General features: G+C 42.7%; 2 protein-coding genes across 2 annotated transcripts in view; both read right to left on the minus strand.

Moving 5' to 3' along the window:
- WDR55 (WD repeat domain 55) overlaps positions 1-4,244 on the minus strand; it is a 34,388-nt gene extending 30,144 nt beyond the window's left edge. The window contains exon 1 of the mRNA XM_056516722.1: positions 4,093-4,244. Coding sequence (XP_056372697.1) covers positions 4,093-4,107 — 15 coding nt within the window. The 5' untranslated portion in view covers positions 4,108-4,244. The remainder of the gene's footprint in view (positions 1-4,092) is intronic.
- Positions 4,245-4,292: 48 nt separating this feature from the next.
- LOC130267266 (toll-like receptor 2 type-2) lies at positions 4,293-14,591 on the minus strand. The gene is made up of 2 exons (XM_056516719.1): positions 14,533-14,591; positions 4,293-5,715 (listed from the first exon to the last, which is right to left on the minus strand). The coding sequence occupies exon 2, from the start codon at positions 5,711-5,713 to the stop codon at positions 4,322-4,324; it is 1,392 nt and encodes a 463-aa protein (XP_056372694.1). The 5' UTR covers positions 5,714-5,715; positions 14,533-14,591; the 3' UTR covers positions 4,293-4,321.
- Positions 14,592-16,773: the final 2,182 nt, after the last annotated feature.

Genomic DNA, 16,773 nt, shown 5'->3' on the forward strand with positions numbered 1-16,773 from the left:
CAGTAAACATACATTTTAAAAATACAAAAATATAAATTTTATAGAAATCAAATGTACAAATATATTGTAAATAACAGCCACAAGAGAGGATCATTTCCCATGACACGAGGACACCAGCATCGTTTGGTCAAGTAGAAAGATTATGTAATAAATGCCAAAGTCACTTTGAGCTAAACCTTCATTCTGAGGGTACGGTATTACAATGCGGCCAATGTGCAACTGAGATGCAGCCGCAATGTAGTCGAAAAGAATGCAGACATGTTGTTTGGTGCTGTTTTCTAACTGATTGCTAATGGCCTAATGGTTTTGAGAGTAAAACTGCTGTTACCTGTAAAATCTATTCATTCATAGGAACAACAGTTTTACTCACAAAACCACATGACCATTAACAATCAAGTATAAAAAAAAAAAAAAAAAAACACGCCAAAGAGCTAATTAAAGGGATACTCTACTGGAAAAAAATGTTTTATAAACCCACTGGTGCCAGAAAGTTAAACATATTTGTAAATTACTTCTATTTAAAAATATTAACCCTTTTAGTACTTATTAGCTGCTGTGTGTTCCAGAGGAAGTTCTTTTCTTTCTGAATTTCCTTTCTGTCAGACCACAGTTCTCTCTGCTGACACATGTGTCCATTTTAGGAACTGTCCAGAGTAGGAGCAAATCCCCATAGCAAACCTTTCCTGCTCCGGACAGTTCCTAAAATGGACAGAGGTGTCAGCAGAGAGAACTGTGGTAGGACAGAAAGCGAATTCGAACAGAAAAGAAAAGAACTTCCTGTGGAGCATACAGCAGCTGATAAGTACGGGAAAAATTAAGATTTTTAAATAGAAGTAATTTGCAAATCCGTTTAACTTCCTGGCACCAGTTGATTTAAAAAAAAATGTTTTCCAGGGGAGTACTCCTTTAATAGGATTGTTGGCTGCATATCGAACGCTCGTAAGACTATACCCTAAGGCAAATTTAATCAGTTATTAGAAAATTTGCATCAATCAATAAGTAGCATAAGTCAGAGCAGTGACTTTCAGAGGGTGCATTCACACCCCGATTCTTACATATGGGGATCGGATACAGCTGGGAGATGTGAAAACCGGGTGCTCCCGTATCCCAGCCGGAACCGGCCCCCATCTCATTCATTTAAATGAGCCGACCAGAGTCAAATAGTGACTCCGGTTGACTCATTATTGCCCTGTGTCAACAGTAGTATACCACAGTATTAAGTCCGGTCACAAAACCGGATATGGGGCAAAAATATGCCGACCGGAGTCACTATCTGACTCTGGTCGGCTCATTCAAATGAATAAAATGTGGGGTCGGGTCCGACTGGGATACGGGAGCGCCCAGTTTTCACGCTCTCCCAGCCGGATCAGGTCCCCGTATGTAAGAATCGTGGTGTGAATGCGCCAGATAAAAGCTACAGCTAACACACTGAAACAACTATGAATTAAACAGTTAAGCAACTATGCAACAATAAAGCAGTCTTTATCAGCAACAGTCACAAACAACATTGCCAAGGTGAACACACACATACACATGTTAAGAGTATAAATTCTATTGCAGGATGCTCTTGTATTGGAAAAACATAGTCAACTGGACTTTCCAATAAAAGTTAAAAAAAAAAAAAAAAAACTTATGTTAACACATACAACCCTGTCTTATGCCAAAGGAAAACTCCTTTAGCTTATGTCCATTCTTTTATAGGCAAATAAATATGTTTGAAATACAGTGATCCCCTCAACTTACAATGGCCTCAGCGTACAATCGTTTCAACATACAATGGTCTTTTCTGGACCATTGTAAGTTGAAACCTGACTCAACATACAATGTACAGACAGTCCAGATCTGTGATACGTGTCAATGGCTGGAAGAACTGACCAATCAGAATGGGCATTTCACTGGTAAAACCCCTGTATTACTGAAGCGTATGCACTGACTGATGTCTGGTAGCGCCCCCTACAGTACAGGGAGGTATTACATGTTCTGTACACTTTACCTGTACCAGGGTTACCTGCTCCTTTGGACACCAGGTAAGGGCGACTCCATTTTACTTTTTTAGGACACTGCGTGTACTGTACAGGACCCTGAAGAAGCTCCTGTCCTCTACACAGACCAGTGTTTTCCAAGCATTGTGCCCCCAGCTGTTGCAAAACTACAACTCCCAGCATGCCCGGACAGCCAACGGCTGTCCGGGCATGCTGGGAGTTGTAGTTTTGCAACAGCTGGAGGCTCCCTGCTTGGGAAACACTGACATAGACAGTGATTGACAGCTCCCAGCAGATCTTTCTTACTTTTATATGGAAGGATTTGCTCTATCTATATTATTTATCTACTTATTTTTCTTTAATTCTCCCTTTTTTCCTTTTTTTTGGAGGACATTTTGGTGCCTTTAGAACCAATTACCAGGTTTCCATAGAGTTCTGGTCTCAACATACAATGGTTTCAACATACAATGGTCGTCCTGGAACCAATTAATATTGTAACTTGAGGGACCACTGTATTTTGGGAGATTTCCCCACATGGGCACGAGACGTGGTTTACCATTTAGTCAAAAAAAAAAACCTACCTTAAACATATAAGTATATATGATATTTGATCACTTTATAGTGATGCTGTCCTTACAAGTTATACAGTTGTAGAAGCTTCTCTTTTATTTTGCTGTAGATTTAGGAATATTCCTTTAGGGTCTATTCACAAGTATAGGATTCTGCGCAGATTTGATGTGCAGGATTTCAAGCTGTGTTCAGTTTACATTGAAATCTGCAGCAGAAAATCCTGCGCATCAAATCTGCACAGAATACTGGACGCCTGAATAGACCATTAGGGTCCACATCTGAAATCTTTGAGGACGGTGCAAACACCGTTTCGTTACTTCTCATATAAATCAGTTTTGATGCATATTACAGTAGTATATGTAGCTGTAGATTCTTTAGTGCTGAACTATTTGCATTCTAGAGATAGGTCAGAATGATGGAAAGTTGTGTAGTTGAGGAAGAGGTAAGCAAATACAATGTCCTCAGAGTTTGTTCGATATGCTGGAAATATGCTCAAACCTGTGAAAAATCTGACGCGTAACACAGTATTGGTTCAACAATACAATGAGTTGTGGTTTTCGCATGTGTTTAGAGTATTAAAGGGGTACCCCAGTGGAAAAAAAAGTTATACAGATTAGTAAATTACTTCTTTTAAAAATGTTAACCCTTCCAGTACTTAAAGGGGTACTCCGCCCCTGGCATCTTATCCCCTATCCAAAGGATAGGGGATAAGATGTTAGATCGCCGTGGTCCCGCTGCTGGGGACCCCGGGGATCGCCGCTGCGGCACTGCGCTATCATTGCTGCACAGAGCGAGTTCGCTCTGTGCGTAATGACGGGCGATACAGGGGTCGGAGCAGCGTGACGTCATGGCTCTGCCCCTCATGACATCACGGCCCGTCCCCTTAATGCAAGTCTATGGCAGGGGGCATGACAACCGCCACGCCCCCTCCTATAGACTTGTATTGACGGGGGCGGGCCGTGATGTCATGAAGGGCGGAGCCGTGACGTAACGATGCTCCGACCCCTGTATTGCCCGTCATTACGTGCAGAGCGATCTCGCTCTGCGCAGTAATGATAGCGGGGTGCTGCAGGAGCGATCCCCGGGGTCCCCAGCAGCGGGACCCCGGCGATCTGACACCTTATCCCCTATCCTTTGGATAAGGGATAGGATGTCTAGGGGCGGAGTACCCCTTTAACAGCTGCGGTATACTACAAAGGAAGTTGTATAGTTCTTTTGAGTCTGACCATGGTGCTCTCTGCAGCCACCTTTGTCTATGTCAGGAACTGTCCAAAGCAGGAGAGGTTTGCTATGGGGATTTGCTCCTACTCTGGACATTTCCTGACATAGACAGAGGTGTCAGCAGAGAGCAATGTGGTCAGACAGAAAAGAACAACTCAACTTCCTCTGTTGTATACAGCAGCTTTTAAGTACAGGAAGGATTAAGGTTTTTGCAAGTTTTACAAATCTGTTTTACTTTCTGGAACCAATTGATTTGAAAATTTCCCCCCCCCCCTGGAAGACCCCTTTAAAGGCAGGGCTGAATATGAGAAAATCTTACCTCTGTAAATCTCATATTTCTGCCTAATATAAGCCTTTGAGATACTTATTTGGAATTTCTTTGGTTAGGCCGAACATAGAATAGAGACACGGAGATACATACCGTATATTACATACAGTATATTAGATTATACTATTATTTCATGTACCGTATACCAGGGGTACCGATTTATTTAATATTTACCGCAAAACCACAGGACATAAAAACATCCTAACCCATTAATTTCCCTTTACATACTATGCGAGTTTCCAGCCTCCATGCACTGAGATCTTGTCTTGTTACTCTGGCAAATTTTAACAAAGCAAATTATTATGGACACACACAATAAAAATAATGCAACACATATGACAGCAGTTAAGAGCTGAGTGTGGCACTCAAACAATGACTGGTTCACTTCATCAATCATCTTACCCCTAAAGGATTCAGGGGAGTCACATGTGTATCCCTCCGGCCACCTCTGAACTGTCAGACCAGACTTAGCCATTTCTTTCATTTCTTTTATAACAGAGCATGAACACGTGTATGGGATGTTATCACCTTTAAAGCTTCTCAGATGCTTAAAGGTTTGTATCTGACTGACTTGTAACATCTTTATTGGATTCCCATCTACAGATAGAATTTGTAAAATAGGGATATGACCTATGGAGGAAAGAGTAGAAAGCCGATTGTAGGATAAATAAAACGCTGTAAGGCTTGGCAAAGAAATATTTAGGAATTCAATCCTGTTGTGGCTGAGATCTAATACTTCACAATTTGGTGGTAGACTGAAGCCCACATGTTCTAAACCAGTATTAGATAGATTTAGATGACTTAAAGATGGCTGCCATTGACATAAAGAATTTGATATCAAAGAGAAGTCATTGAGACTTAAATCTAAGTGTCTAAGTTGGGTATACCTACTTAATACTTGGCATAAAGTCTCATAATTACTAAAATTGTTGCTGCTTAGTTTTAAGTTTTGAAGGTTAGGAAAAGCACCATTACAAAAAATTGAGGAGATGTTATGATCCGACAGAAGATTTTCTGATAGATCTAAAGTCGACAAGGATCGAAAGACTAGACTGACGTCACAAGAAACACCTCTTAATTTTGACTCCTTCACGGTTAGGTTCCTCAGAATGGACATCCAGTTGCCAAACCGATCAAAGGCAGAATCTCTCTGGATTAATGGGTTTGAAGAGACATTGATGAACTGTAGAGATAATATTGGAGGAGGTGATCCCCTTAGATTAAATCCAACACGTTGTTCAACAAAGTTTGTGTTTTTAAAAGATAAGAGATCAACAGGAACCTGGAATATTGCATTTATAAATGTAGCCAAGAAGTCCTGAGACATCACCGCATCGACAAAACTGATCCTGGTTAAGTTAATATGTATCATGGACATAATATAATTTATGTCCAGGTGACCAAAATCTTCCGGTTTGACGAATGTCCCTCCATTGAATTCAAAGCTTGTAGCCTGGATACATGGAATAATGGACATGATGTTGGTCAAGTCAAGGAGGTAACAGGAGCATTGTTTGAGGTCTCTATCGTAGGAACAGTCTCCATCTGCCTTGTGAACCGTCTGAGCAAATAGAATTATGACAATAAGTGTAGGGTAGATCTTTGTCTTCATCTCTAGGAGGAAATAATCAGAAATAATGACAAATTCAACACCAAGATATATATGAAATGTAAACAACATGATTTGCTGTACAGATCTGTCATATAGACACATAGCTTGATTTTGGACTGTAGTGTACCTTTTATTTTTATAGACCATTCTCATTGAATTCATACAGAATCTGTGGAAAAAATGGAGTATGTTCCGAAGTGTGCAATATTAGCATTCCTTCTAGGGGAGAACACTGACCCTACATAGTGACACAAATAGTGCCTATAAGGGCCAATCTGTGTATTGCTGTATATGTTTCATACACGCAGCTTCAGGTGGAGCACAAAAGGGGTCCCCAAAGGAGAGAGGCCCTCTCTGCCATAAGGGTACTAGGAGTAGAGGCTAAATCAACATGGACAACCATAAGAAGTAGTCCACGGCACTCCAAAATGCATAAGTTTACATTTCAAATTTGCACATAAACATGAAGATAGGTAACATCAGGTAACATGCATAGCACAATCTGATGATCCCTATCTCCACACTTTTGTGCAAATAAAAACTTATAACGTATTCATTTTGAAGTGCTGTAAACTATTTCTCTTGGCTTACAGATTTTATGGCACCACCCCGAAGACTGGATCTGTGCAACCATTGTACATTTCTTCATGTACAACCATGGCTTAATGGCGTTAGGAGAGGGTGGCTTCACATTATCATGGCAGTGGCTTTGTCTCAGTGGGAGATGGCACTTTCCTGCATGCAGATATTCTACCAGGGGTTATCACTGGGCAAATGTCTGGTTAGTGTGAGTGATGTCTGTAATGTTACAGCATGTGAATGGCATGTGTGAGACGTGTTCTTTTGAGCAACATATGTGCATCATGTATGTTCTGCATTATGTGAGTGACATGAATGCCATAATATGAAAGCCATGTATTCATCATGTATGTTCTGCATTATTTGAGCGACATGAATGCCATAATATGAAAGCCATGTATTCATCATGTATGTTCTGCATTATGTGAGCGACATGAATGCCATAATATGAAAGCCATGTATTCATCATGTATGTTCTGCATTATGTGAGCGACATGAATGCCATAATATGAAAGCCATGTATTCATCATGTATGTTCTGCATTATGTGAGCGACATGAATGCCATAATATGAAAGCCATGTATTCATCATGTATGTTCTGCATTATGTGAGCGACATGAATGCCATAATATGAAAGCCATGTATTCATCATGTATGTTCTGCATTATGTGAGCGACATGAATGCCATAATATGAAAGCCATGTATTCATCATGTATGTTCTGCATTATGTGAGCGACATGAATGCCATAATATGAAAGCCATGTATTCATCATGTATGTTCTGCATTATGTGAGCGACATGAATGCCATAATATGAAAGCCATGTATTCATCATGTATGTTCTGCATTATGTGAGCGACATGAATGCCATAATATGAAAGCCATGTATTCATCATGTATGTTCTGCATTATGTGAGTGACATGAATGCCATAATATGAAAGCCATGTATTCATCATGTATGTTCTGCATTATGTGAGCGACATGAATGCCATAATATGAAAGCCATGTATTTCATGTGTGAATGACACATCTACTATGTGTAAGTGCCATGTGTGACACGTCTTATTTGTGAAAAACAAATGTGCAACATGTATCCTCATTTTTTTGTTTGGCATGTCTCCTGGTATGGGTCTGAATGGTACATCTGTCAAGAGATGTTGATATGCGGTGATTACTAATATTTGGCACATATTTCAATGACATAATAGTATCAACAATATTTTTGAGTGGGTTTGTATGGATGGTAAAATAGGGAGTCAATACACTGCTCAAGAACCCCTTTTGGACTAAAAGGTGCCCTCCTTACAAAAAGTGTATATTAAGGCAATAGTTTGGAATGCTAGGGTGTGCAAATTGTCACCTTTAATGTTGTGTATACCAATAATGTGGTATCTTTGTGGTTTAGCAACATGGTAGCAGGGAACTGGACACCATCAGAACATTAGAGAGCCAGCAGCCGCCAGCATGGGGAGCCCACTGTGAGGCTTTGATTTTCGAGAGTGAGACCATGTGATGGTTCTGTGGATGAGTCCCCATGTTTGCTATTAGAATGGGCAGTATGTTGTGTGCTGGTACTGTAAGAGAGACTCCAGTGTTCCTGGTCTGTTTGATGAGCCACTGGTGGTCTGACAGAGAAACACGTGCTGGGTCAGCAGAGATCAGCAAGCAGAAGGTGCAGTATCAGATTGGGGTGCCTGGAGCCCACCCTAAAGGTACATTCAAATATTACCTGTTTTAGCCATTTTAGTCCTTTCTGAAACATCAAAAACACCACAAATGATTTTTACACAACTGGGGTGTTATTGACACAATTTTGTTAATAAGCAACAAATGCAGAGTCATGTGAGTTAGTGATATTCAGGACCTTCTGAGGAATTCACCTGTTCCTCTGCCGGCCTGTCCAACCCTGAGGAATTCACCTAGGCCATGACAAGTAGTGTGAGTAAAGCTGTGACTGCAGAAAAGTACTGACCTTTTGTGTGAAAAGCAATGTCCTACACGATTATCATCAGAGGACAGATAACAGCACCTTCCAAGTAATAAAATGACCGTCATTAAATCAACTGGTTCCAGAACATTAAACAGATTTGTTAATTATTTCTATTAAAAAAATCTTAATCCTTCCAGTACTTATCAGCTGCTGTATGCTCCACAGGAAGTTCTTTTCTTTTTAAATTTCCTTTCTGTCTGACCTCAGTGCTCTCTGCTGTCACCTCTGTCCATTAATTTACAAATCTGTTTAACTTTCTGGCACCAGTTGATTTAAAAAAAAAAAAAAGGTTTTCCAGTTGAGTACCCCTTTAAGTGATGAGTCTCCAAGAATGAGACACATCGCTCAAGGCCGGCAGGGTTGGGAGCATCCATAGGGACTGCTCCCCTTCACTACTTACCAGGTCCTGGCAGCGTTTTTAAAGTATGATTTCTCTGAAAAGCCATAGCATTTTAGAGTAATCATAGTGTCCCAGTATCCCACTGCCTGTATCTGTATGTATCCAAACACATGACACTGTGGCTGCATCCACCCACCTAAATCTACAATATCCTCCAACAAAATTATAGTGGGAGATTTATCATTGCCTTCCTGAAATTTTATTGGCTGAAAATTGGTACAAAATTTTTGCACAATTTCAAAATAGACAACTTTGGCAAAAGTGCCTTTGAAATGCAGTGCTTCGTTCTTGACCATGCAGTGGACGAGATTTATTAACTGCGTCTTTTTTATAAAAAGGCGCAAAAATAATGCACAAATGTAAAAAAAAAAAAAAGGCAAATTCATACCACCTCGGCCTTGCCTTAGAAAAATTACATTTCACAGCAAGTACTGAGATTATTTTTCATTCATGCAAAATGTATCAAAGTCTTGCGGCGTTTTGATAAATTTGGCGCACATAAGCCAAAAGGTACAGCAAAAAAAAAAAAAGAGGCTGCACACAAACACATATTGATAAGTCTCCCCCTATAATGTCTATGGCTCTAAGTGACAAAATTAAGATCACGGCGAGATCTATGAAAACTTGTGCAGAGGAAAAGTGGAGCAGTTGCTCATGTAAACCAATCAGATGGCTTTTTTCAGAGGCCTTTTTAAAAATGTAATTGGGCTATTGGTCCACTTTTCCTTTGAAAACATATGAACCAAATAGAGAAAGATTTTGGCCCAGATTTACTAAGATTGTCAGGTTTTTAAAATCCCTTCACTCAAAGTATTCCTTTTTCACATTCTGTAAGATTTACTAACAGTCTGTTTGTTGTTCAGTGTGTTTGTTTTTTTGATGTGCACTCCTCTGCATTATGACAACATTTGCGCCAAAAACTCTTGGAAAACCCTTAGTAAATATATCTGAACATATGAATACAAGTACTTGCCCCATTTTAGGGTTTCAACTGCTTTGTTGGTCTCTCAGACAGGGCCAGATTAAGGCTGCCTGGAAGATGGAGCACTTCATTATGATGCCTCGCCCCCCCCCCCCCTCGACAGTTCCCCCACATTAGGTTGGCAGTATAGTTCCCCCAGCATCAGGTTGTAGTCCCCCACATTAGGTGCAGTATAGTTCCCCCGCATTAGGTTGTCGTTCCCCCACATTAGGTGCAGGACAGTTCCCCCACATTAGGTGCAGTACAGTTCCCCCACATTAGGGGTGCAGTACAGTTCCCCCACATTAGGGGTTCAGTATAGTTCCCCCCACATTAGGGGTGCAGTATAGTTCCCCCCACATTAGGGGTGCAGTATAGTTCCCCCCACATTAGGGCTGCAGTATAGTTCCCCCCACATTAGGTGCGGTATAGTTCCCCCCCCCACATTAGGTGCGGTATAGTCCCCCCACATTAGGTGCAGTATAGTTCCCCCCACATTAGGTGCAGTATAATTCACCCACATTAGGTGCAGCATAGTTCCCCCACATTAGGTGCAGTATAGTTCCCCACATTAGGTGCAGTATAGTTCCCCACATTAGGTGCAGTATAGTTCCCCACATTAGGTGCAGTATAGCTCCCCACATTAGGTGCAGTATAGTTCCCCACATTAGGTGCAGTATAGTTCCCCACATTAGGTGCAGTATAGTTCCCCACATTAGGTGCAGTATAGCTCTCCACATTAGGTGCAGTATAGTCCCCCACATTAGGTGCAGTATAGTTCCCCACATTAGGTGCAGTATAGTTCCCCACATTAGGTGCAGTATAGTTCCCCCCACATTAGGTGCAGTATAGTTCCCCACATTAGGTGCAGCATAGTTCCCCCACATTAGGTGCAGTATAGTTCCCCCACATTAGGTGCAGTATAGTTCCCCACATTAGGTGCAGTACAGTTCCCCCCCCCCACATTAGATGCAGTACAGTTCCCCCACATTAGGTGCAGTACAGTTCCCCTACATTAGGTTGGCAGTATAGTTCCCCACATTAGGTGTAGAATAGTCCCCCACATTTGGTGCAGTATAGTTCCCCACATTAGGTGCAGTACAGTTCCCCCACATACATACAGCTTTCAGCCATATACAGTGTATGGCTGGAGGCTGTATGCCTGTTTACTGCCCCAGTTTACTGTATGGTGGTCGAACACTGAAGATGACATGCTGGTGAGTGGTGACTTACCATGCGAACATCCTCCTCACTGCTCCGCTCTTCTATGGGCACACGCACGGGACATCAGAGATGCCCCTTGTCCCTGCGTGCGCTACCTCCCGGCGGCCCCTGCGTTTTTAAAGTTAATGCAGGGCCACAGAGAGGTAACAGGGACATCCTTGTGTCCTGAAAAGATTTCTTGGGACACAGGGATATCCCGAATGTGACAGGGGCCCCCTGCGGGCACAGGGCCCAGAGCAGGCGCTCCATGAGCGCCAATGATGATCCGGCCCTGCTCTCAGAAACACATGATAAATATCTTGGAAAAACTCAGGACAAGCTAAATAAGCGGGGGAAAAACACAGAAAAATACAGCACAACAATAAGTATTAATAGCCCAGATTTATCAAACTGTGTTAGAGAAAAAGAGGAGAGATTTTTCCATAGCAACCAATCACAGTTCGGCTTTCACTTTACCAGAGCTCGTTAGCTGAGCTGTGATTGGCCGCTGTGGAAAAATCTCTCCACTTTTTCTCTTACACAGTTTGATAAATCTGGGCCATTGGGTTTTCTATTTTAGTAAATTTGGGCATTTGTGTCAGCCCTGACATTCACTAAGCCTCTAAGGGTATGTTCACATGGCAGAATGTCACCCAGAAATGTTCTGCTATCTTCGAGCGAATTCCATAGAAGGAATTAACAATAAATTATTTTTGGCCAGAATCGAAATTTCCGCAGCAGATGTTTTGGCAACAGAAATTCCAACAAGTGCACAGTGCTGCAGAATCCTATTCAAAACAATGGCAGTCTCCCTTGTGAATGGCCCCTCAGACTAAGTTTGGGAAATTACTTTATTGCTTCATAGCGGTGTGCTCAGATGCAAAGGGGAATATAGTAGAAAAACTTGTTGAGGTTTAATAGGGTTTGTCTTTCTGCCTAAATAATACTGGAATGTCATATAAATGTGTCACAGCACTCTCCAGCCATAGTCACACACTGCTAAACAGGAGTGACCTATTTTAGACCCTTAAGACCCTTGGGGAGATTTATCAAAACTTGTGCAAAGGAAAAGTTGACCAGTTACCAATAGCAACCAATCAGATCACTTCTTTTATTTTTCATAGTCCTTGTTAAATAGGTTAATAAGTGTGCATCTTTTGCTGCATTTTATTACTCATTAGAGTCATTACTTATTTTCCCAATAACGCTGCTGTAGGGTTCATTGTTATGCAGGACAAGTTGTGGTTCTTTTACCAATACATTACAGAATTGCCCCCAAATTACCAAGATTCCCTAGATCTTACAATTTACATGTTTACCTTAAAGGGGGTTTTCAGGCCAAAAACTATTGATGACCTACCCACAGGATAGCCCATCTATGGTTAATAGTCCAAGTGCCAGATATAAACAATGTACAGGAGCCTCAAATCTGTACGCTGCTTGCAGTGGTGGCGCTAGGATACTGCAGAGCAGCTCCTATTGAAAGGGGTTCTCCGATACTTAATAACTTATCCTCAATCCACAGGATAGGGAATAAGTGTCTGATCGTGGGGGACTGACCGCTGGAAACTTCGCAATCTCCTGCCCGGCACCCACGCTCTCCTCATGCACTGAGCGGGCATCGCATGGAGCAGTAGCCGACACGCCACTCGCACTATGCATCTCTATCAGAAAGCCAGAGATACAACTGTCGTGTATCTCTGGCTCTCCCGCAGCGATGCATGGAGGGAGCACGTCAACCACTGCTTCATGCGGTGGCTCATACAGCTCCATGCACAAAGGGATGCCCGCTCAGTGCATGTGGAGAACTGGGGCACAGGGCAGGAGATCGTATCAAGGAAGAAAACTTATCCCTTATCCAAAGGATAGGGGATACGTTTTAGATCGTGGGGAGTCCGAGCACTGGGGCCCCCATGATCTCCTGTTTGGAGCCCCGGCTCTCCTTCACAGCGGCGTGTCACAACTCACGCCCGAAGCAGGGGCTGCCACGCTCCCTCCATGTAACATGTGAGAGGTGTTTGGCAATCTTTGGCTCTACCATAGAGCTATATAGAGGGGGTGTGGCGGCCCTCGCTTCGGGTGGGGGTTGTGATGCGCTGCTGTGAAGAAGGGACAGGGCTCCAAACAGGAGATCACGGGGTGCCCCAGCGCTTGGACCCCCCCACGATCTAAAACTTATCCCCTATCCTTTGCATAGGGGATACGTTTTTTTTTCCATGATACTTCTTCTTTAAGTACTGAAGTACCCCTTTAATATGAGCTGCTCTGCAGTAACCCAGTACCACCACTGCAAGCAATGTACAGAGTCAAGACTTCCAGCTTCCATACATCGTTTATTTCTGGCATCAGCTCATCAGGAGAAAGTGGCCTGGCAGCAGTGAATGCACAAGTTGGTATACTTAGTTTGATTTCGAGCCTGTCTTACAGGGAAACTGCCTCATAAGAACTGCTTATACACAGTTTGGAACAGCAACAGAACAGTAATTCTACTGAACTCAAACCAGGAATTGCGTTGCTCCAAAGAATACAGGCTCTGTCACATAGGATTATATAGTAAGGTTTGTACCTTCTCTGGCAAACACTTGGTTTTTATATAGCCACTTCACAGATTTGTCCCTGGCTCTTGTAACTCCAGTTCAGCCCAGTACGGTCCTCTGATCTTCTGTCTTTTTCCTGCTTTCAAGATGAGTGCTATGTGCAAGACCTGCCAGCTTAGCCAATTACTGGCCACAGCGGTCATCCATCTTGGCCAGTGATTGGCAAAGCGGACAGGTCCTGTTCTGAGCATTCGCCTGAGAAGCAGAAAGAAGAGAGATCGAGGGAACAAACTAAAACTGTGGGGCGTCGGGGCTAAATAAGTATGACCTCCGAGAGTAGAACCTGAGGGTGCAGATATGCCATTCAGGAGCAAAGAATAGCTAGGTGAGCATGTCTTACTCAGCTTTTCCATGCTCTTGAATGGCATTTCTGCTTATAGCTGTGTATGACAGTCAGAATCTGTGGCTCTACCATACTCATGGGTCATTACAGGGTTTGACTGCCAAACAAAGCTTTCCCGGGCTTCTGAAATAACAGGATTGGACACACATGTTGTGGGTGTGAGCGGGAGTGGAACACATACATTGCGGGAGTGGGCGGTAATGATCAGAAATTCATTTGGAGTGGGTGACAGCACGATTAAAGGGCTATTCCAGCCAAAGACATCTTATCCCCTATACAAAGGATAGGGGATAAGATGTCTGCTCGTGGGGGGGCCTGCCGCTGGGATCCCCCACGATCTCCGTGCAGCACCCGTATTCTATGCAAGGCTGCTGCTCCGGTCTCCGAAACCTTTGTGTTTCCGGGACTGGAGATGTGACGTCACGCCACGCCCCCTCTCATGACGTCATGCCACACACCCTCTGTTAATGTCTATGGGAGGGGGCATGGCGTGACGTCACGTCTCCAGTCCCGAAAATACAGAGGTTTCTGAGACTGGCGCAGCAGTCTGGGATAGAATGCACAGAGCATGGAGATTGAGGGGGGGGGGGGGGGGTCCCAGCGGCGGGCCCCCACGATCAGACATCTTATTCCCTATCCAAAGGATGTCTTTGGCCAGTATACCCCTTTAACAAAACAGTCCTGTGCAGGGCTCTACTACACACCACTACTGCTTACATCTTATTTAAGGCTTTCTATCACTTACTGTTGTCTCCACCAGCTTGTTGCTCAGTTTGCTCTGATTGGTTGCTAAGGGCAACTGTTCTACTTTTCCTCTGCACAGTTTTGATAAATCTCCCCTTATATTTTTGAGACACACCACTGCCTTCACCTACAATATTGTGCCACAATGCCAGGGCCGGACTGGGACTAAAACAGCCTTGGCACTCAAATCCCAAGGATTACAGTAATTATCTGGCTGCAAGTTTGAGCTGCGGCAAATTTTCTGCCGCAGCTCAAACTGCCAGCGAGAAACTACTATGAACCCCCGCCCGTGCGACTGTACCCTAAAAACACTACACTACACTAACACAAAATAAAATAAAAAGTAAAAAACACTACATATGCACATACCCCTACACAGCAACCCTCCCCAATAAAAATGAAAAACGTCTGGCACGTCACTGTTTCGAAAACGCAGCCTCCAGCGGTTGCAAAACTACAACTTCCAGCATGCACTGATAGACCGTACATGCTGGGAGTTGTAGTTTTGCAACAGCTGGATGTCCCCCCTCCCTAATGTGAATGTACAGGGTACACTCACATGGGAGAAGGTTTACAGTAAGTATCCGGCTGCAAGTTTGAGCTGCGGCAAATTTTCTGCCGCAGCTCAAGCTGCCAGCGAGAAACTACTGTGAACCCCCGCCCATGTGACTGTACCCTAAAAACACTACACTAACAAAAAATAAAATAAAAAGTAAAAAACACTACATATACACATACCCCTACACAGCCCCCCTCCCCTCCCCAATAAAAATGAAAGCGTCTGGTACGCCACTGTTTCCAGAACGGAGCCTCCAGCTGTTGCAAAACAACTACTCCCAGTATTGCCAGATACTGACTGTCCACGTACTGTCTAGGCATGCTGGCAGTTTTACAACAGCTGGAGGCACCCTGTTTGGGAATCACTGGCGTAGAATACCCCTATGTCCACCCCTATGCAGGTCCCTAATTTAGGCCTCAAATGCGCATGGCGCTCTCACTTTGGAGCCCTGCCGTATTTCAAGGCAACAGTTTAGGGCCACATATGGGGTATCGCCGTACTCGGGAGAAATTGTGTTACAAATTTTGGGGGGGGGTATTTTCTGCTATTACCCTTTTTAAAAATGTAAAATTTTTGGGAAAACAAGCATTTTAGGTAAAAAAAAAAATTTTTTTACATATACAAAAGTCGTGAAACACCTGTAGGGTATTAAGGTTCACATTACCCCTTGTTACATTCCCCGAGGGGTCTAGTTTCCAAAATGATATGCCATGTGTTTTTTTTTTTTGCTGTTCTGGCACCATAGGGGCTTCCTAAATGCGGCATGCCCCCAGAGCAAAATTTGCTTTCAAAAAGCCAAATGTGACTCCTTCTGTTCTGAGACCTGTAGTGCGCCAGCAGAGCAATTTTCACCCCCATATGGGGTGTTTTCTGAATCGGGAGAAATTGGGTTTCAAATTTTGGGGGGTATTTTCTGCTATTACCCTTTTTAAAAATGTAAAATTTTTGGGAAACCAAGCATTTTAGGTAAAAAAAAATTTTTTTTTTTTACATATGCAAAAGTCGTGAATCACCTGTGGGGTATTAAGGTTCACTTTACCCCTTGTTACGTTCCCTGAGGGGTCTAGTTTCCAAAATGGTATGCCATGTGTTTTTTTTTTGCTGTCCTGGCACCATAGGCGCTTCCTAAAGGTGACATGCCCCCCAAAAACCATTTGTCGCTTCTTCCCTTCTGAGCCCTCTACTGCGCCCGCTAAACAATTAACATAGACATATGAGGTATGTGCTTACTCGAGATAAATTGGGTTTCAAATACAAGTAAAAATTTTCTCCATTTTACCCCTTGCAAAAATTCAAAAATTGGGTCTACAAGAACATGCGAGTGTAAAAAATGAAGATTTTGAATTTTCTCCTTCACTTTGCTGCTATTCCTGTGAAACACCTAAAGGGTTAATACACTTACTGAATGTAATTTTGAATACTTTGAGGGGTGTAGTTTTTATAATGGGGTCTTTTATGGGGTATTTCTAATATGAAGACCCTTCAAATCCACTTCAAAACTGAACGGGTCCCTGAAAAATAGGGAGTTTGAAAATGTTGTGAAAAATTTCAAAATTGCTGCTGAACTTTGAAGCCCTCTGGTGTCTTCCAAAAGTAAAAACTCATGAATTTTATGATGCAAACATAAAGTAGACATATTGTATATGTGAACCCAAAATTTTTTTATTTTGAATATCTATTTTC

This window comes from Hyla sarda, chromosome 4, assembly GCF_029499605.1.
Source record: "Hyla sarda isolate aHylSar1 chromosome 4, aHylSar1.hap1, whole genome shotgun sequence".
Classification (NCBI taxonomy): Eukaryota; Metazoa; Chordata; class Amphibia; order Anura; family Hylidae; genus Hyla; species Hyla sarda.

Excerpts from the sequence above, each read along its gene's own strand:
- LOC130267266 (XM_056516719.1), bottom strand. The coding sequence starts at position 5,713 with ATGAAGACAAAGATCTACCCTACACTTATTGTCATAATTCTATTTGCT.